The sequence below is a fragment of the Bos javanicus genome, chromosome 2, assembly GCF_032452875.1.
Source record: "Bos javanicus breed banteng chromosome 2, ARS-OSU_banteng_1.0, whole genome shotgun sequence".
NCBI lineage: Eukaryota > Metazoa > Chordata > Mammalia > Artiodactyla > Bovidae > Bos > Bos javanicus.
In genome coordinates this window covers 117,738,538-117,760,671 of record NC_083869.1, presented here as the reverse complement: position 1 = coordinate 117,760,671, position 22,134 = coordinate 117,738,538, and the positions used below count along the sequence as shown (strand labels likewise).

Genomic DNA, 22,134 nt, shown 5'->3' with positions numbered 1-22,134 from the left:
GTACTCTTTGTGACCCCATGGACTGCAGCACTCCAGGCTTCCTTGTCCTTCACTGTCTCCCAGAGTTTGATCAAACTCATGTCCATCGAGTCAGTGATGCCATCCAGCCATCTCATCCTCTGTCGCCCCCTTCTACTTCTGCCTTCAATCTTTCCCAGCATCAGGGTCTTTTCCAATGAGTCGGCGCTTCACATCAGGTGGCCAAAGTATTGGAGCCTCAGCTTCAGCATCAGTCCTTCCAGTGAATATTCAGACCGTCTACTTAAATCATTCCTTACTGATCCCATATGCTATTCTTGCTTTCCTCTCATCTGTGAAGCCCAGACAGCAGCACTTAGATGGTATTGTTTATCCTCAGCATGATTTTCTTTCAGCTTTTTATTCCCTCACCTGGTGGAGCTGCCTCCTGGGCCTGGTGAACTGGGGGCCTGCCCTTCCCACCCAGCTGTCCCCACCAGCACCCACTCTCACATTGCCCACAACGGGACGGCTGTATGCAGTGACCCACCTAGACAGTCTCTGAGGACTGGTGGTCTCCAGCAGTGGGCTGTGACGATGGGACAGAAGCCCTGGGGCCTCTCTGACCATCAGACAGGTGGTCTTTGCCTTAGTGATGTCATTCCCTAAGCTGTACTATGGAGGTTTGCACTTCCAGAACCGATTTCTTTGTAGTGCTCTCTACAATTTTTAAAATGATTTAAACGTATGTCTGTGTTTTTAGGCATGTGTTAAGTCTTAATTTGTGACGAGGTCAACCTCTGACCTTGCTTTAAGAGTTGGTGTCAGAAACCTGGTTTACATGCCCCCTTTATCCCAGTGAATTAAATTCCTCCTCCTTCTTGAGGTGATACCCACTCCTGGAAGCCTTCCTAAAAATAAATCCAAAGCACAGGCACATATCAGGACTAAAGGAGCAATTCAGTCTGTCCCTCATCACCCATTGCTTTTCAGAAACCAAGTCATCTGTCTTCTTTTATCTTTTCAATGCTTTTTAAAAGGAAACCCCACCACATTTTGTGTTTTTGTTAACATGCTAGGAACAGAGCTGTGAACACGGCAGATAAGTCCAGGCACTGTGGGAGAAAAAAAGGGATTACTTTAGATTTTCCAATGAGGGAAGGCTTCTTGGAAGAGGTAACAGTTGAGCAGAGAACTTTGTGAAAGAGGGTAGTTGCCAGTTGTTCAGTTGCTAAGTCGTATCCGACTCTTTGCAAAATGAAGCAAAAAGCCATGTAAAGTCTGAAAGAAAGCATTTAAGGTGTGGGCCCAGCAGGTGCAAAGGCCCTGGGGTGGGGATGACCTTGACATAATCCAAGGACAGAAAGAAGGTGAAGGGGTTGAGTGTAAAGGAGGAGGATAGTGTGAGGGCAGAGATAGCATCAGGAGTGGGCAGGGACCAGATTAGGGAGGGCTTTGTCTTCCCTGGAAGGAGTCTGGATTTTACTTTGAGTTGATAAAGATTGTAAATATGTTAAAATATTTACACTTTAAATATTTTCTTCAGATACCCACCTGTCTACTTTTATCTGAGATTTTGTGAAGCTTTTTCCAAGTGAGAGCACAGAATTAACAGTGTGGTATTTTGGGAGCTGTTTTATTCAATCCAAAAATCCCTTAATCTTCCTAAAGGAGTTTGCTGGAAATTGTGTGACAAGGGTAATTAGCAAAGTGAGTAGCTGTTTTTCCAGGCAGAATTCTATCCATGTGTGTTAAAGTATGGACTCATTTCAGCAGCGGAAATTGAAGGTCCCGTTTTTCTGTAGTCTCTTATTCACTCAGTTCTATTCTATTATCAGCCCTGAGAAGCCAGGGGTACATCAGATAGAAGTCTAATTTTCTGTTATCATAGAAGCAAACAATAATTGAATTAGCTCGGTGAACATGCCTCAACCCTTGGGCTATCTGGAGAGAAGCACTGTTATGTTGTTTCATTTCATATTGTTTTTGTAGCATCTTTAGGTGATAACAAATCCAAGTCAAAGGTCAGCAAGGAACTCAGGGATAAACACTTTTCTTAGAATAAGAACATAATTTAAAGATATGTAGTTAAACTTTTATCTTCCATTTCCAGCCGGGTCACATATCTCCGTAATCACCCTTTCAAATAATGAGGTTAGAAACTTTCATCAAACTCTGCTTAATAGAAGTCACCACCATGCTTCCTTCTAACCTGCAGTTGTCATGCCAGCTGATCAGTTTGGAAGCCTTTAATTAAATATCACCTTAAAAAAGAATTGTTCATCAGGTAGGAAATTGGAAGACATAGGTAAGTGCATCTGTGGAGGCGATAAACTGGGCAGTCATTTCTCATACGGAGACCTTACAATGGTTCAGGATGTGAAAGAAGAGATTTCAATTTAGATTCCTGTATCCTTTGACCCGCAGCTAAAAAGATTGAAGTTAGTATATTCCTAACGAGTCTTTGTTTTAACTATTTTCGCCTTAGAAAATTTCTCTAAATAAGTGTTCCTGAAATCAACTTTATTTAGGGCCTTGGATTAGGGGAGGCTCTTTTTCACTAACTACATACTTCTTTGTTAGACATCTGTTATCTGTGGAAGGGTTAGTGTTGTGATGACCTTGGGAGATGCCTCCCCCCACCCCCACCCACCCCTCAACAGCACAAATAGTTAAAAATGTATATTCCACAGGAATAGCATTTCTTTTAGAGCAGCAGCTCTGAGTCACAGAACTCATTTCCTAGCAAAGGCACCACATTCCTTATGAGGGAATAATTGACCCATTTATGCTCTCGTTTCAGCTTGTTGCGGATCCTTGCACCAGCAACCCGTGTCACCATGGCAACTGCAGCAGCAGCAGCAGCGATGGCTACCTCTGCATTTGCAATGAAGGCTACGAAGGTCCAAACTGTGAACAGGCACTTTCCAGCGTCCCCGCCTCTGGCTGGACCGAGTCCACGGCACCCAGGCAGCTTCAGCCTGTCCCTGCCACCCAGGAGCCCGAGATAATGCTGCCGCGCTCTCAGGCAACCATCACCCTGCCGACGTGGCAGCCGAAAACGGGCCAGAAAGTTGTAGAAATGAAATGGGATCAAGTGGAGGTGAGAATATTAAGTGAACATGTTTTTATGTAAGACACCAGTACGGTTAAAATCATTCCAGTGGTTCTAATATTAGCAATAAAAATCGAAAGCCTTGAAGTTACACCTTGAACAAAAGATGCCATACTTTTTTCCTGTCTGCCTTTCCGTGTAGGAAATCTCTCTTGGTTATGTAAATAAGACATGCCAATTATGATTGTTTTATGAGCATAAGAAGAAAAAACAAGGAAGAAAATGAATGAAATTATTTTCTGAAATGATATCCACATACCTTTATGAGAGATAATCTTAGATTTGGGACAGGCAGCTTAATGAAGAGTATTATCAGTGAACATATTATAGACCCTCAATTACTGACCTAATTTTCCTCCATGGAATTTTATGCTTCAGTTTTAGTTTGTTATTGTTTAGATTCTGTTGTTGGTAACGTGCAGCACTTCAGTGCGATTTAGAAAAAAAGTATTACTGATTTTTAAAATATTTTGGCAGTGCATTTAAGAATGAAATTTCCGAATTTGATTAATTTTGGCAACAGCAGATTCTGTTCATTGAGTCTTGTCTGGTCTGGGTTTGGCTTATTGTACCTTCAAGCCCATCAGAAGTCTCACGCTGAGGATTTTCCAGCAGACCTTTAAAAGTTGACATAAAATAGAAGTTTTCTAGCTAGAAGAATTGAAGTTGGACAAACGGAAATCGTGGGTTTGAGTTAACACTGATAAAGTGCAATTCCATTCCATATAGTGTTCCTTATCAGTATAGACCTGTGGTTGTATGACAGGCTTTTAGCTTACCTGAAAGAAAAAAACCCACATAAATCTTTGTATAGCATTTTTAGAGCCAAAGAATATGTCCAGAAATTTTGATTATGGTTATAAAAGAGTAAGGCAGCATTTCTTGTTTTATGTTCCTAGGTAATTCTAAGCAATTGACCCACTCTTTTTTTCATTGCCATACAATTTGTGAAGGCCCATTCAGGCTGAAGGGCAGTGTTTTTATGCTGCCTAAAAAACTGAGAACTTGTTCTGATTTCAAACTTACAATCGAGGCTTTGAAGTTAGGACTCTAATACCTCTTTGCTGAATGACACACTTCTTGAATGTGAGCTAGGTTTGGTCTTGTGTTTATCAAGGAACTGTCCCTTAAAGAAAATTTCTCCCCAGCCAACCATGCTCTCCTGCGGTTGGTAAATGTGAAAAAGAAATGCCTCACCTTCCTGTCATGCTGTTATCTCTTAGGCCATTCAATAAGCAAGTTACAAGTGCCAGAGGAACATGTGAATATATTTCTGGACAATAAGTTGTGCATGCTGGGAATGGGGTGAAAGTGCTGAGCATATTTCTTCATTGCCCTCTGTTAATTCAGTGATGACGAATGCTTTTAATATCCTTTTATGCCAACTCTCAGGAGATGAGCACAGATCACAGCATGAGGAATAAATGAATGAATGGGTCAGAAGCCCGTCACTGGACACAGCTCAAGTATTAGCAATATGCTTCCTGAGGAGCACAATTCCCCCCTCGAGCTCCTTTTCTTAAATGCACATCAGTATAATGCTTTCCGGACCACGTCACTTAAAAATGAAGGTCCGGTCCACAGGGGACAGAAAAGGGCAGCTCCCGGCTACCTGGCCTCAGCGTGTTCTCCCACGTCCACCTGTGTACCGAGCAGGGTCACTTGGACCAGACACGTCCTATCTATGGCTCTCTGGAGGGCTTGTTCTTCTAGTCTTTTGGATTTCTACCCACGATGTGGAAGCTACTCCTCTAAGGCCATCTCCTTGTTCTCTAAGCATTTAGTTCCTCATTACCCACCAGACTGAGCAGAGAGCAGAGGCCTGTGACTGCTCGCAGGATGAAAGAGAGAACGGGGCCAATCTCCCGCCCTTCCCTGCAACATCGTATTAGCAGTGTAGTCATCCTGGTAATTTGCAGACTGCTCTCAGCAAAGCTTTTGTGTTTCACAAACTCAGATGGCAAAGCTTTCACTGTGGTTAACATTTGTAATGTTTCACTTGGCTTCTCAAGTCATGATCCCCAGCATTATCCAAAGAATGGAGTGGAGGCGGCCCGTGGGGTTTTGCTTTCTAATATGATCTTGCCCCATGATTAACCCTAATAACCTGTCTTTTTGGTGGTGTTTTTTTTCCCCTCCAGGTGGTTCCAGACATTGCCTGTGGGAATGCCAGTGCCAACAGCTCTGCAGGGGGCCGTCTGGTATCCTTTGAAGTCCCACAGAACACCTCGGTCAAGTAAGAAAGCTCCTAGTGAAACGTGGTTACCATCGATACTCTGGCTACTGGGTGGTGTCTGTTCACATAACTGGCCTGTAACGGGTCAGCCCAGTGGGAACCAGGAATGGAATTCCATGTGTAGACGAGGCCTGTGTCCCTTAGGAACTAGGTTTCAGAGGCGATTTCAGAGGAGACTCCAGGGATGCTGGCTGGGATGAGTTAGGTGGGAGATAAGAAACCCAGGAGCCTTAGCTAAGGTCTAGAGCCAGACCCTTCGCTTCTTCAATGACTTTTGCTTCCCAGATTCTTTGGCTTCTTCAGATTTTAATGGACCATGGGTTAAATTCGTATGCATGATTTACCCCACATTTAACATCCAAGCATTGCAATTATCTCTTTAAAAACAAGCAGGTGAGACGTGTGTTTTGTTCTGTTTTAAATTTATGCTCCTTCAAATTACATACTGCTCGATGTCACTGCAGGGGGTGGGGAGGAGGCAAAGGGAAGTGGTGTTGACAGAACCTGTGGGGACACCAGGTGCTGTGCATTGTTGTGGAGTAGGAGTGGAAGCCGGGGAGTGGGAGTGGAGGCCGGAGAGTGGGGGTGGAGGCCGGGGAGTGGGAGTGGAGGCCGGGGAGTGGGCGTGGAGGCTGGGGAGTGGGGGTGGAGGCTGGGGAGTAGGAGTGGAGGCTGAGGAGTGTGGGTGGAGGCTGGGGAGTGGGGGTGGAGGCTGCATGGAGCACCCCTGACCTGTCTGACAATTCCCCACCCTGTGCTGTGCTATGCTTAGTCACTCAGTTGTGTCTGACTCTTTGAGGCCCCACGGACTGTAGCCTACCAGGCTCCTCTGTCCACCGGGATTCTCCAGGCAAGAACACTGGAGTGGATTGCCATGCCCTCCTCTAGGGGATCTTCCCAACCCAGGGATCAAACCCAGATCTTCTGCACTGCAGGCAGATTCTTTACCGTCTGAGCCACCAGGGAAGTCCAAGAATACTGGAGTGGGTAGCCTTTCCCTTTCTCCACGGGATCTTCCCAAGTCAGGAATTGAACCTGGGCCTCCTGCATTGCAGGTGGATTCTTTACCAGCTGAGCTCCCAGGGAAGCTACCCCTCAAATGGGCACTTGCTGTCTAGTCTTCAGGGACTTTAGAAGAGAGGGTAGGACTTTGAGAGGGGGAGGACCTAGCCCAGCTTAGCCAGGATACTGCAGTGACTCCATTTAAAGAGGGTAGTGGGCACTCTTCACTTGGACCACGCAGGGTCATTTTTGTACACCTTGCCTTCTAAACAAAGGAGTCTCTAAAAATGTTTGGACGAGGGGCTTTGTTCCATGACCCCTGTATCCCCTGCCCCCACCTGGACGTCACCTGGTGGGAAAGAGCCAGGATGGACACAGGGAAGATGTCTGGCAGGGAGGAAGGTGAGGCCTGGGAGCAGCTCTGAGTTCTACCAGTAGGGGGCCCCCTGTCCTAAGTGTTCTGTTGCTCCTACTGAGGACGGAAACCCTACCGTCCAGAGCTGGTTTCAGGGAAATCATTGGTTTCCTTTATGTTTATGAAACCATGCCCCAGTTCTTTCTTGTCTGGGTCATGTTGCTTTACTTGAATAAGCCTTTCGGAAAACTTCTGGGCTATGCTTTTAAATGCTGCCTTCCTCTCCACCCCCCACTGCCCCCACAACAAATCTGAAATTCCCAAGACCCTTAGGCTGCAGCGTTAGACAGAAATAGCAGTGACCCAGGTTGAGTAAGATGGAAGTGCAGAACGATCTCCGGGTGCTGGATTCACGTGGGAGGGTTGCTAGCCCCTTAAGCTTTCCTTTATTGGTGAATCTGGTCGTTTAATGACCCTTTATTGAGACCCCTGCTGCAAGCCGGGAGCTCTGCCTTGGGTGGGGAGGGATCAGATCTGTGCACTGTGAACCCTTTCCCCAGCAGCACAGAGGAAGGAGTGGCAGCTACCAGTGCTGGGAAGAGAGGGGAAGGTCCAGGAGGAGGGTGCTGGTGGGGTAGGCCTTGAAGAGTGACAGGTTCCCAGAGGGAGGGGGAAGCAATGGCTGGGAGCCAGGATAGGACGTCCTGGGGGAAGACACAGTAGCTCCTTGTGGCCACCCTGTGGATGGCAGGGGCGGAGCTGCACAAGCCGAGACTGAGAGGCATGGAGGCTGGGTGGGTTTGTCTGCTAGGGCATCTCATTCTTTGGATTTTATCCTGAAAACAAGGAAACACCAGGGGAGGCCTGAAGCATGGGAGGAGACACACCTTCGCTTATTTTAGCCGCCAACTCAGGTGGTTTGGGGATGTGTTACACATGTATAATAATTCTAGCAGAACTCTTTATCATGTGGATATGGAAGAAGTTGGGCTTCCCTGGTGGCCCAGATGGTAAAGAATCCGCCTGCAATGCAGGGTTCAATCCCTGAGTCGGGAAGATTCCCTGCAGAAGTGAATGGCTACCAACTCCAATATTCTTGCCTGGAGAATTCCATGGACAGAGCAGCCTGATGGGGTGTAGTCCATGGGGTCACAAAGAATTGGACATGAGCGAGTGACTAACACACACGCATGGACGTTGTCTCTAAATTCAACAGACCCTTTTATTATTGATGAAAATTATGACCTAGAGTTGCCTATTAGTGATTTTGTGGTATAATTTTGATCAAGTGAGAGATGGGTGTTTCTAACAGCATGGGAATTGATCATCATGAGTCCACATAAAGCGGGCGCCTATTTAGAAGATCATGTCATCCATTTCTTGATACTTTTATGGGTGTATGCATCATCTTTATTTTTAGTGTTAACCTGATGGCCTGATTCTAAGATGAATTTTTCTGCAAGGGAGTTTCCATTGACATTGTTCTCGTTTTCAGAATTCGGCAAGATGCCACTGCCTCGCTGATTTTGCTGTGGAAGGTCACGGCGACGGGATTTCAGCAGTGCTCCCTCATCGATGGTCGGAGCGTAACCCTCCTCCAGGCTCCTGGGGGCCTTGTTCTCTTGGAGGAGATGCTTGCCTTGGGGCAGAATCACTTCATTGGTGAGTTGTGGAAATCTTGTATCTAAAACTGTGTGGGATTCAACTTGACCTCAGTTTGGTGTGTTAGAGACAGTATGTAGGGAATTTTGTCCAGATAATCTGAATTCCAGCCCTCAGCATAATTTCCTCCATTTTAGGTGAGGTTTCACATATAATCAAAATTGGCTTCTGAGATGTAATTTCCAGTGTGGCTCAAAATGGGAAAATTGTGGGTTCTGGAATCCGGAGACTGTATCCCAAAACCGACCAGAGTATCCTCGGTGTGTGGTCATTGGCATTCAGTGCTCTGAGTCTTGGCTTTGTTTTTGACTCTTCAGTCTTCTTTCTCCTGGAATTGTGGGCAACTTGAAGCATTGAATGTCAGTGTCTCAGAGGAAGCTTGGTTGTCACTTGATATTGGCCTGACCCAGAGCCAGGGGCTCAGCACCTGAGCAAGCACTTGATCGCATCTGAGCCTCTGACTCAGGATAACTCGGGGGAATCCCAAGTTTCTTTCGGGGTTCCTCTTGCCCACACCACCTTCCCTCCATGGGTCACTTCTGAGTTTTCACATTTTCTTGAACATGGTTAAACCTGTCATTTAACCTTCTCTAAGAAAATGCACTGGTCATAGCAAACACCCTCTTCCAACAACACAAGAGAAGACTCTACACATGGACATCACCAGATGGTCAACACTGAAATCAGATTGATTATATTCTTTGTAGCCAAAGATGGAGAAGCTCTATACAGTCAACAAAAATAAGACCAGGAGCTGACTGTGGCTCAGATCATGAACTTCTTATTGCCAAATTCAGACTTAAATTGAAGAAAGTAGGGAAAACCACTAGACCATTTAGATATGACCTAACTCAAATCCCTTATGATTATACAGTGGAAGTGAGAAATAGATTTAAAGGACTAGATCTGATAGATAGAGTGCCTGATGAACTATGGAATGAGGTTTGTGACATTGTACAGGAGACAGGGTTCAAGACCATCCCCATGGAGAAGAAATACAAAAAAGCAAATGGCTGTCTGAGGAGGCCTTACAAATAGCTGTGAAAAAGAAAAGAAGTGAAAAGCAAAGGAGAAAAGGAAAGATATAAGCATCTGAATGCAGCGTTCCAAAGAATAGCAGAAAGAGATAAGAAAGCCTTCCTCAGCAATCAATGCAAAGAAATAGAGGAAAACAACATAATGGGAAAGACTAGAGATCTCTTCAAGAAAATTAGAGATACCAAGGGAACATTTCATGCAAAGATGGGCTTGATAAAGGACAGAAATGGTATGGACCTAACAGAAGAAGTAGATATTAAGAAGAGGTGGCAGGAATACACAGAAGAACTGTACAAAAAAGATCTTCACTACCAAGATAATCACGATGGTGTGATCACTCAGCTAGAGCCAGACATCCTGGAATGTGAAGTCAAGTGGGCCTTAGAAAGCATCACTACAAACAAAGCTAGTGGAGATGATGGAATTCCAGATGAGCTATTTCAAATCCTGAAAGATAATGCTGTGAAAGTGCTGCACTCAATATGCCAGCAAATTTGGAGAAGTCAGTAGTGGCCACAGGACTGGAAAAGGTCAGTTTTCATTCCAATCCCAAAGGAAGGCAATGCCAAAGAATGCTCAAACTACCACACAATTGCACTCATCTCACACGCTAGTAAAGTAATGCTCAAAATTCTCCAAGCCAGGCTTCAGCAATATGTGAACCATGAACTTCCAGATGTCCAAGCTGGTTTTAGAAAAGGCAGAGGAACCAGAGATCAAATTGCCAACATCCGCTGGATCATGGAAAAAGAAAGAGTTCCAGAAAAACATCTATTTCTGCTTTATTGACTATGCCAAAGCCTTTGACTGTGTGGATCACAATAAACTGTGGAAAATTCTTCAAGAGATGGCAATACCAGACCACCTGACCTGCCTCTTGAGAAACCTGTATGCAGGTCAGGAAGCAACAGTTAGAACTGGACATGGAACAACAGACTGGTTCCAAATAGGAAAAGGAGTTCATCAAGGCTGTATATTGTCACCCTGCTTATTTAACTTATATGCAGAGTACATCATGAGAAATGCTGGGCTGGAAGAAGCACAAACTGGAATCAAGATTGCCAGGAGAAATATCAATAACCTCAGATATGTAGATGACACCACCCTTATGGCAGAAAGTGAAGAAGAACTAAAGAGCCTCTTGATGAATGTGAAAGAGGAGAGTGAAAAAGTTGACTTAAAGCTCAACATTCAGAAAACTAAGGTCATGGCATCTGGTCCCATCACTTCATGGGAAATAGACGGGGAAACAGTGTCAGACTTTATTTTTTGGGGCTCCAAAATCACTGCAGATGGTGACTGCAGCCATGAAATTAAAAGATGCTTACTCCTTGGAAGAAAAGTTATGACCAACCTAGATAGCATATTCAAAAGCAGAGACATTACTTTGGCAACAAAGGTCCGTCTAGTCAAGGCTATGGTTTTTCCTGTGGTCATGTATGGATGTGAGAGTTGGATTGTGAAGAAAGCTGAGCCCCAAAGAATTGATGCTTTTGAACTGCGGTGTTGGAGAAGACTCTTGAGAGTCCCTTGGACTGCAAGGAGATCCAACCAATCCATTCTGAAGGAGATCAGCCCTGGGATTTCTTTGGAAGGAATGATGCTAAAGCTGAAACTCCAGTACTTTGGCCACCTGATGCGAAGAGTTGACTCACTGGAAAAGACTCTGATGCTGGGAGGGATTGGGGGCAGGAGGAGAAGGGGACGACAGAGGATGAGATGGCTGGATGGCATCACTGATTCAATGGACATGAGTCTGAGTGAACTCCGGGAGTTGGTGATGGACAGGGAGGCCTGGCGTGCTGTGATTCATAGGGTCGCAAAGAGTCGGACACGACTGAGCGACTGAACTGAACTGAACTGAAACTGCCACTTGTCCAACTAGCAGATTTTAGATTCCTCTGTCCTGGAGGAGAAATGGCCTTCAGAAAGTATGATTCTTCCTGAGCCCCTCTACCCCTCTTACTTCGTGCCCCCTCAAGGGCTACACTTGGGCAGTTCCCACAAGACTTTCCCAGCTTAGCCTTCGGACTGTGTCCTGCCATTTATCTTCATCCCAGGGATGGGACTTGAAATCCGGCCCCTTAGCATGCCAATAGCATCCTGACTTTATTCAGACATGTGCCATCCTGCAGCTGCCACTCAAAGACACAAGCTCAAGTTTAGACTCTGCCCATCCCAGTCCAGTGCGTCCCCGTGGCTGCTGCGTCTTGCTCTTGGCGCCCTATCCTGTTCAGTCGCATTCTCCAACAGTCCTCACCTCGAGGATGGGGGAGCCAGAGGGCAGAGGCAGCACCTGTCTCGCAGGGGTGTTGAAAAGGTTTAATGAAAATGGATGTAAAAGTATAAATTACAAATGTTAGGAATGATTTTGGTTAATTTCACTATTGTTTCCTGAGGTACACTAAATATTTTGCTAAACTAAATAGAAGCATTAAGATGTATTCTCCAAGAGATGTGTTTGATGCAAATATAATGAAGATAAACTGGGAAAATAAAATGCTCAACTCATATAATTTATAGTGTTATTTTATATTGGGTCCTTCTCTGATGATAAAGGCATTTCCTAATCTTTGGAAATCTAACTTGGGGGAGGGGCAGGGATTTTACTGGATGGAGAGAAGGTAAAAAAGAAATCAGCTTGGGAGTGGACATGCTGGTGAAAGAGAGACAGTAATCAACTTTGGACCCATTTTTGGCTATTAAAATGGATAGTAGATTATTAGAAAGTATGTAATGAAGTGTTGTCAACAGTCAAATCTCAATTTTACTCCCTGATGCAAGTAACTATTATTTGCATCCATGTCTGTTGTAACAGTTTATTTAAGAGGAAATGGTTTGTATATTTTGATATATAGTTTCAATTTAATTTTATATTAAGCTTATAAGGTTTTCTTTTTAGTATATTAGCCTGTTCTATGACATGAAGCTCTTTCAAGAAAATGTATGAGTTGTTACTACTCTTTAAAATGTCATTAATTTTGCCAAAATAGATACACTTGAAATGTTATCTTACATTTTATATTGCTTTGGGTTGTAACATAACTGTGATTTAGACTGATATTGGGAGTAGGGATAAATATTAATAGAGAAAGATTTTCCAGTGTTAATATTAATTTATTCTTTTGAGATACAAGGAATTTTATGAACTCCAGCATAATTTGTGTTCCTTTTACTAGCAGAAAATTTCACAGAAAAACATGCCTTTGGTTGAATTGTTCCTTGGAGGAGTAGTTTCCAAAAAATTAATTTAACATATTGATAACTCAGGTAAGGAATTCTTTCTCAAAACTTATATAGGTTATGATGAGGAGACCATGATTTTGATCCTTTATTTCTCCAAATCATTATTTTCCATTTTAAAAATTTGTGATCTGATATCTTTTTAAATTTCCTAACTAGAGCTTCCTATTTTATGTGGCTTTTAGTGTTACTCTTTCTAAAGGTAGCAGTCGTGTTTCACGAGCTCCTTCTGAGAGAAAACGTCTGCTTCCTCAATGAGAATTTGGTGACACCTACACGTTGCCAGCTACTTCTTTTACAAATTCTTTTTGTCTTAAACAAGATTTAGCTTTTGTAATCATTGTGGAAGCCTTTTGCTTCCTACTTCGACGTGTTTTTAACTTTCTTTTTGACAGTTTAATTTTTTAAAAAGCAACTTCTTATAATAATTTCTTTTTTTTAAACAATAATAGACTCTGTAGGTATGAATACATTTAGCGTAGAACCAAAAAACTATACTGAAGGATACAATGGCATTCGTTAGATGGATGAATGAAGGGATGCCAGTGCAGGTGGGGAAAACTTCTGTGTGGAAGGGAGAGGACGTTGCAGAGCTGTGGGCTGTGTTCAGTCACTACTGCTTCTTCCTAGAAAGAAACCTGAGGCCGACTCCAGAACCGCCTTCTTTCCTTCCTCCCGGTAGATTCCTGTCCATAACTGAGGTTCCAAGGAGTTTTAATATTTCCCTGCAACAGAGCAGAGGAGCCCATTTTGTGTCTCTGAGAGACAAACTTGGTTGCCATTACCAGCTTTCCATAAATGTTCTTTTCTAAAGTTTGTCACTGAGCTGCTGCTGCTGCTGCTAAGTTGCTTCAGTCGTGTCCGACTCTGTGCAAGAGTCTCACATTAATATTCTACACATTCCAGTGATGAGAATGTATTTATCTCTGACCTTTTCAGTGCTACTCCTTTTAATTTCTTCCAGTTTCCCTCCATTACCATGACCTTATGAATATTTATACTGTTTTGTGGAAAGAAAGAGGTGACTTAACATTGTAACACAACGGATAGCTCTTCCCTCTGGGCCTCAGCGTACCCGCCCCTTTGCTCCTGTGCTGCTGCTGCTGCTAAGTAGCTTGAGTCGTGTCCGACTCTGTGCGACCCCATAGACGGAAGCCCACCAGGCTCCCCCATCCCTGGGATTCTCCAGGCAAGAACACTGCTGTGGGTTGCCATTTCCTTCTCCAATGCATGAAAGTGAAAAGTGAAAGTGAAGTTGCTCAGTCGTATCCGACTCTTTGGGACCCCATGGACTGCAGCCCACCAGGCTCCTCCGTCCATGGGATTTTCCAGGCAAGAGTACTGGAGTGGGGTGCCATTGCCTTCTCTGTGAGGTCTACCCAACTTCAGCTCTTCCACCTTCTTCTTAATTATTCTTTCTGCTTTCCCTAAATGTGTCTTTTCCAAATATATTATTTGCTTTAAGCAATGTTTTTGGGTTAAAGGGGCTTCTCTGGTGACTCAGACTATAAAACTTGCCAGCAGTGCAGGAGACCTGGGTTCAATACTTGCTTCTGGAATGAGAATGGGAATGGCCACCCACTCCAGTATTCTTGCCTGGAGAATCCCATGGCCAGAGGAGCCTGGCATTACAGTCCATGGGGTCGCAAAGAGTTGGACATGACTAACACACCACTTGGGCTAAAGAACCAAATTGGCCTTGTTTGTTGACTTATTGGAAAAGACTCTGATGCTGGGAGGGATTGGGGGCAGGAGAAGGGGACGACAGAAGATGAGATGGTTGGATGGCATCACCGACTCGATATACATGAGTATGAGTGAACTCCGGAGTTGGTGATGGACAGGGAGCCTGGGGTGCTGCGATTCATGGGGTCACAAAGAGTTGGACACGACTGAGCGACTGAACTGAACTGAACTGAACTGAGCACCTTCTCCCTGCGAGGTGTCTGAGGTGCTCTTAGCTCTGTGGGGATCCGTTCACCCAGTGCTCTGGGTTCCCAAGTAGGAAAGATTCATCGTTCCAGGTGCATTTCCATGAAATGCAGTTGGGGCTTGCCTGACTGATGTACGGTCTTTCTTCAGTTTTGTATTACTTGCTGTTGCTTGCAGACATTGCCTTGATGAGTGATCTCAGGAGGTGGAGCCAAACCAGCTCTCTGGGTGGTAGAGCTGTTGGAGGTCTCCATTTCCTTAGGGTGAAAGCCCCATTGGACTCCTTCTCTAAGCTTTTATTTCCTCTTGTCACCTGTCCTTAGGCATGTTTTCCTCCAATTATACTCAATAGGGGCTTCCCTTGTGGCTCAGATGGTAAAGAATCCACCTGCCAATGCAGGAGACCCAAGTTTGATTCCTGGGTGGGAAAGATCCTCTGGAGGAGGAAATGGCAACCCACTGCAGTATTCTTGCCTGGAAAATCCCATGGACAGAGGAACCTGACGGGCTACAGTCCACGGTTTGCAAAGAGTCAGACATGACTGAGCAAGTAACATATTCTCAATGGAGCTCTGCTCCAGTCACCTACTACCTTCCCCACCTGGACCTCTCCACCCTCCCACCCTCTCTGTTCCTCAGACGGCCAGATCTGTCTGTTAGAGAATTCCTTGGTAGTTCAGTGATTAGGACTCAACGCTGTCACTGTGATGGGCCTGGGCTTTGATCCTTGGTCTGGGAACTAAAATTGCACAAGCTGTGCAGCTTGGCCAAAAAGAAAGAAAGAAGGACAACCTCATTTAAACTCTCCTCGCTTGGAGCTGTACAGGAGAAAAACAGCCAGCTGAAGTTATACTCTACATGGACTCCCAAATCTCAAATATCTGTGAACTCTTACAAATTCCTGCAGACACACAGATGACTCCAGAATATCCTCATAGTTATTTCTCTTTCTGATCAGAAAACCCAGCAGGGGATGTATGCTTTACTGATGCTTCTTATCGACCTATTTACTCAGAGAAACACTGCTTTTTCCCCTCTTACTTTTTTCTTTTATGGTTTTTATTTGTTGCTTCCTCAGTCTGATATTTTATCTTTCTTCTTCCTCGATTTTATTTTTCTTTCCCTCCAGCTCATCCTCTCTCCACTGTTGTTTCTTTTCAGTGGTCTAGCTGCTTGTATTTGCTTTCTTTGACTTTCCTCATTATCTTTTCCTGCTCATTACCTACTATTCTTTTCATCAATTTTACCACATTTATACCATTCTTTCTTACAGTTTTTAGTATATTTTTATCTCTAATTTATATTTTAAAAGGAAATTCATTTCTGTTTTATCTAGACCAATGGTATATTGTTTATAATTTACAAAAAAACCTGCTCTTATAACTTTCGATCCATTTGAACTTTAAAAAGGAAGGACTAGTGCTGTCCTTTTAGGAGCTGGGATCACTTTTTCAGGATTATAGCTAATAGATTTGTTGCAGAGAAAAGCCAATTCTGACTCCATGTTGAAACTTTCTTTGAGTTGCTTTCTGTTGTTTGTTATTATAATCATACATAATGACCTGCCTCAGAGAATTCTGCCCCTCTGCCTGCCTGTTAAACTGAAGTGCTTTTGTTCAGGACACTGTCTACCTGTGGATGGGTACAGAAAGGAAGAAACTAACACATCCCCTGCCTGAGCCTTGTCATTCTAGGACATACTCACAAGATTAATGGCCTTTTTACTTTGTTTCCTCATCTCCCCCCCCCACCCCCCCCACCCTCCATCTCTGATCTACAAAAAAAAGCTAGCATCCAGATCTTGATAAGATGGTTATTTTGAGACATTAGTTTGCCATCTTCTTGGTCAGCTGGACCTCATCTCTTCTGTGAGCTTGCACTCAATAACAGATTAACCACTGGAAATCAGTGACTTCCAGGTCTTTGTAACTGACATCATAACTTGATTAGACATGATCCCAGTCTGCCCAAGACCCTTTTGTGCCACCTGGGAGCTGTAGAATGCTTTATATTTCCTTGATTCTGAATTTACAATTAAAAAAGATTCTGATCTTGCAAAATGATAATTTGTAAAGCAGTGGTTTCTATTGATTTTCTTCTCTTGAGAAATAAGGAGAAATAACTCAGTACTTGAGCAGGTACAATGAGGGTTGAGACTTTTATTGAGGTAATAAGATGGCTTTGGTACAGTAGACCTTCACAGCCCCAGGGGTTTAAATCTTCATGGACTTACCCATTACATTTGTTTTTAATGACATCATGATGCTTCCTTGGAGATACAATCTTTTGTAGTCTGTTTATTCTGGTATGTTTTTTAAAAAAATGGAATTTTCAATATGCATCGAGTGGATGGATGCTGCTATTCATAGGTGGAAGTTCCTAGTTTGGGCTCAGTTGGCCCCTTGTTTTGCAGTAGTTGTGGGGGGTCAAAGGTCACTTCACGGAGCCCAGGAAGCTCTTAAAATGCACTATAGACTTTTGTGTATTTGTGCAGCCTTCTTAGGAGAAAGGTCAAACTTCATTGGATTCTCAGAGACATCTGTGTCTCTTTTAGAACCAACTCATTAAGCTGTTGTGGGCATCTCAAGTGGCTCAGTGGTAAAGAACCTATCTGCCAATGCAGGAGACATGAGTTCCATCCTGGGTCCAGAAGATCCCCTGGAGAAGGAAATGGCAACCCACTCCAGTACTCTTGCCTGGAAAATCTCATGGACGGAGGAGCCTGGTAGGCTGCAGTCCATGGGGTCACTGAGTCGGACACGACTGAGCGACTTCACTTTGACTTTTCACTTTCATGCATTGGAGAAGGAAATGGCAACCCACTCCAGTACTCTTGCCTGGAGAATCCCAGGGATGGGGGAGCCTGGTGGGTTGCCATCTATGGGATCGCACAGAGTTGGACACGACTAATGCAACTTAGCAGCAGCAGCAGCAGCAAGCAGCAGAGCTGTGGGAAATATTTCCTTATTAGTTTTGAAAATCTGCATTGAATGCCTTATTTCTCAGGCACTGTTGTTGTTCAGTCACTCAGTCATGTCTGACTCTTTGGGACCCCATAGACTGCAGCACACCTGGCTTCCCTGTCCTTCACCATTTCCTGGAGCTTGCTCAAACTCATGTCCATTGAGCAAGTGATGCCATCCAACCATCTTGTCCTCTGTCATCCCCTTCTCCTCCTGCCTTCAATCTTTCCCAGTATCAGCGTCTTTTCTAATGAGTTGACTCTTCACATCAGGTGGCCAAAGGATTGGAGCTTCAGCTTCAGCTTCTTGACCTGTATACAGGTTTTTCAGGAGACAGGTAAGGTTGTCTAGTATTCCCATCTCACTTAGAATTTTCCATAGTTTGTTGTGATCCACACAGTCAAAGGCATGGTCAATGAAGCAGAAGTAGATGTTTTTCTGGAGTTTTCTTGCTTTTTCTCTGATCCAACGAATGTTGGCAAGTTGGTCTCTGGTTCTTTGCCTTTTCTAAATCCAGACTGAACATCTGGAAGTTCTCTGGACATGTACTGTTGAAGCCTGGCTTGGAGAATTTTGAGCATTACTTTGCTAGCATGTGAAATGCCAAAGAATGTTCAAACTACCACACATCTGCACTCAGGCCCTTTGCTTATCTGTAAATGGGAAATTGATTTAGGTGCGGTCTCTGAGTTCAAGGGGCAACAAAGGAGGAGAGAAGGGGTGTGTCAAAGACTAAGGAGCAGCTAACTCTCCCAGGAGGATGGGGGCAGGGTTTGTGGTGGGTGGGCAAAAGATTATTCTTGGCTTTGCAAAGGGCAGTGGGTAACAATTTAATGGCACAGGAGTCTGTGTAATTAAGATAACTTAATAATAGTGCTAAAAATTGACTAATGGTCAGTACAAATAGAAATAGGCTTTAATTTCAACAGGCCCATAATAGAACCTTGGAAAATCCTATCCACTCTTCTAACTGCTTCTTAAACATGAACAAATACACATAAAGTTAAGTCCTCAAAGGGGTGAATTTATGTCCTGGGTTCTCTATTTATCCTCAACAGGTAAAGGAAGTCTAGTCTTTGACATGATTTTTCAGGAAGTCTTTTAGAAGCTTTTAATAAAGCTCTGTTTTTTTACTCTTGAACTCTTTCCCTTCCCTTCTGGGTACACTGTTCCTATAAGATTTGTCCTTTAAAATGTAAGTTCAAAGTAGTTTAGCTGGAGTTGAATGTCTCATACCATAAATTTGATGAAAAGAGGGATTTGGGCAAAAGTGTTCTCAAAAGTCAGGGGACTCCATGAGGACTGCACTGGTTGGGGTGAGGGTGGTGGGCAGTAGTCAAAGGGAAATTTTTGAATAGAAAAGTAGGGACAGGAGATTTTTTAAAACATCATAGTTTGGTTGAAGCACTCTGAAGCCTTGTATAGCGACCAATGTTAATGATGAAGGCAGGAGGAGAAGGGGATGACAGAGGATAAGATGGTTGGATGGCATCACCAACTCAGTGGACATGAGTTTGAGCAAGCTCCAGGAGTTGGTGACGGACGGGGAAGCCTGGCATGCTGCAGTCCATGGGGTCACAAAGAGTCGGATACAACTGAGCCACTGAATTGAACTGAACTGATTTAATGGTATGAGCTTCCCTGGTGGCTCAGATGGTAAAAAATCCACTTGCAGTGTGGGAGATCTGTGTTTAATCCCTGAATAGGGAAGATCCCTATCCTTTATCCCCTGGAGGAGAGCATGGCAGCCCACTCTAGTATTCTTGCCTGGAGAATCTCCATGGACAGAGAAGCTTGGTGGGCTACAGTCCATGGGATTGAGAAGAGTTGGACACCACTGAGTGAATAAGCGCAGCACATTTAATGGTATGCGTTTTCTGCAAGCCCCCCAGATCTTACATTAATAGACTAAATAAAGATATAAAGACATAAGGTACTGATTGGGGCACTTAAAATTTCAGAATATTCCATACTAGACCTTGATGGTATCTTAATTGAGTATGATACATTTTAAGACCATTAGTATGAGGATAGGTATTTGCATCCTAGTTCTGAATCAGCAAAGCAGGGTGGGTTCTCCAAAATGTCTTAACTCATCTTTCTTGTACCCAGGTTGTTGCCTGGCTACTTTTTAAAACTTTCGTTCTCATAGTGTCAGAACCTGCATTCTCCCGACCTGCTTAATTACATGAAGACTCAGTTTCCAGGTCATCCTCCAACAAGCCTACAATATTTAATGAGCACTTACTGGTGGAGATCGATGGAGTATACATCATACCATTCAAACATGGGGCTCTGAGGTCCCTGGCCCCTTGGCTGTACACTGAGCTGGAATCTTCCTCTCTAAGTCCACAAGTATTGAACTTCCTCTGGCTTTGAGGAGAATATTTGTAACATCTAATTTCTTGCAGGTGTAAGGCCACACTGTCTCTAGTTCCCTTTCAGGGCTGTCATGCTATCCAGCTTCTCTGCCCATAGTAGGCCCTCATCTTGTGGTCTGGATCCTGTCTTCCTGAAACCTGGAGCAGTTCTGCCTGGACCACCCCTAGGTCTTGCACACTGATGCCAGCCTGGAAAGGGGATGTCTTTTCCCCCTTCTGAATCTTGTGGTTGGAATTACTGGTCACCCTTTCCAGATATTCAGTTCAGTCAGTCAGTTCAGTCACTCAGTTGTGTCTGACTCTTTGAAACCCCATGGACTGCAGCACACCAGGCTTCCATGTCCATCACCAGCTCTTGGAGCTTTACTCAAACTCATGTCCATGGCGTCAGTGATGCCATCCAACCATCTCATCCTCTGTTGTCCCCTTCTCCTCCTGCCTTCAATCTTTCCCAGCATCAGGGTCTTTTCCAATGAGTCAGTTCTTCGCATAAGGTGGTCAAAGCATTGGAGTTTCAGCTTCAGCATCAATCCTTCCAAAGACTCTTCAGGACTGACTTCCTTTAGGATTGACTGGTTGGATCTCCTTACAGTCCTAGGGACTCTCAAGAGTCTTCTCCAACACCACAGTTCAAAAGCATCAATTCTTTGGCACTCCAATCCTGCAGGTTTCCCATTTATTTCTCTCTCTGGGTAGCTGGCATAGTTTTTTTCTCAGCCCTGTCTTCGTTCCCTTCTTCTAACTCTTTTATGAAATCATTACTTTTCAACCACTTAAATTTCACCCACCCCTTTGATTATCAAGTTTGCAGCCAGCATCACACAAATCAGTGTCTAAATTGTTCCCTATCCTTTTAGATTTTTTTTGTATTTTAATTTTGTACCTTTAATCAGGCTATAAATGTCTAGAGAGAAGGCACCGTGTCACTTCTCCTTGCACTGTGATGGTCACATGGTAACCTGAGTGATTACATTTTGTTCATTTGTCACAAAGAGTTGTAAAGTCAACCAACTCTTTGTGATCCCAGGGACTGGAGCCTGCCAGGTCCCTCTGTCCATGGGATTTCCCAGGCAAGAATATTGGAGTGGGTTGCCATGTCCTCTCTGGGGGATCTTCCCAACCCAGGGATTGAATCTGTGTCTCCTGCACTGCAGGCAGATTCTTTACCCCTGAGCCACCTGGGAAGCCCCTACACTTTGTTCATATGTAACAATTATTCTGCTCAGTGAATGCCACATGAGGAAAATTTCCAGTTGCCAGTACCAATCTTAAGATTTCTTTTTAAGTTTTCACAGCCCACCTCTGTGACACTTAAACTTTACCCCTTTTTATTACATTAAAAGTAGAGGATCAAATGAAGAATAAAGAAAGAAAGAAAAGCTTTTCATCATTCTTTTGGGAATGCTACATTTTGCACCGTATCCTTTAAGATGTCTTGCTCTGGAGACCAGGGGTAACACTGTCAAAGAAAGTTTGGAAAGGATACCAGCTGTAGAATCATTAACATCTTCTTTTGCTAAAAGGTTAAGATTGAACAAAGAAAATGCAAATATTTCGCCTTTTCATGGTCATTTTAAAGCCACAGTCGAATGTGGTCTATTGAACTCCCTGTTATGGGTAAAAAACTTGGAAATGTTTGAATAAAGGCAATAGTTGAAGAGAACAAAAGCAGAAGTATAAGTCTGTCCTGAACAGCATAATTTAGATAAAATTTTTATAGCTCACATTGACCTAGTTAGGAGATTTCTGTTCAATTTAAGTTTTATTCAAATTGAAGTCACATTTCAATATTATTAATAATCAAGATTATTCTTTTTATAATTGGTAATGACTATTAGGATTTTTAGGTAATAGGTAATGACTATTAGGACAATGGTATGATCACTCACCTAGAGCCAGACATACTGGAATATGAAGTCAAGTGGGCCTTAGAAAGCATCACTACAAACAAAGCTAGTGGAGGTGATGGCATTCCAGTTGAGCTATTTCAAATCCTGAAAGATGATGCTGTGAAAGTGCTGCACTCAATATGCCAGCAAATTTGGAAAACTCAGCAGTGGCCACAGGACTGCAAAAGGTCAGTTTTCATTCCAATCCCAAAGAAAGGCAATGCCAAAGAATGCTCAAACTACCGCACAATTGCACTCATCTCACACGCTAGTAAAGTAATGCTCAAAATTCTCTAAGCCAGGCTTCAACAATACGTGAACCATGAACTTCCAGATGTTCAAGCTGGTTTTAGAAAAGGC

The 22,134-nt window shown here is 43.7% G+C and overlaps 1 protein-coding gene across 1 annotated transcript in view; it reads left to right on the top strand.

Moving 5' to 3' along the window:
* The window catches only part of DNER (delta/notch like EGF repeat containing), a 390,362-nt gene that overhangs the window by 141,526 nt on the left and 226,702 nt on the right, over window positions 1–22,134 (top strand). Inside the window, exons 2-4 of the mRNA XM_061387371.1 lie at window positions 2,762–3,061; window positions 5,215–5,309; window positions 8,162–8,328. Of these exons, the coding sequence (XP_061243355.1) occupies window positions 2,762–3,061; window positions 5,215–5,309; window positions 8,162–8,328 (562 nt within the window). The remainder of the gene's footprint in view (window positions 1–2,761; window positions 3,062–5,214; window positions 5,310–8,161; window positions 8,329–22,134) is intronic.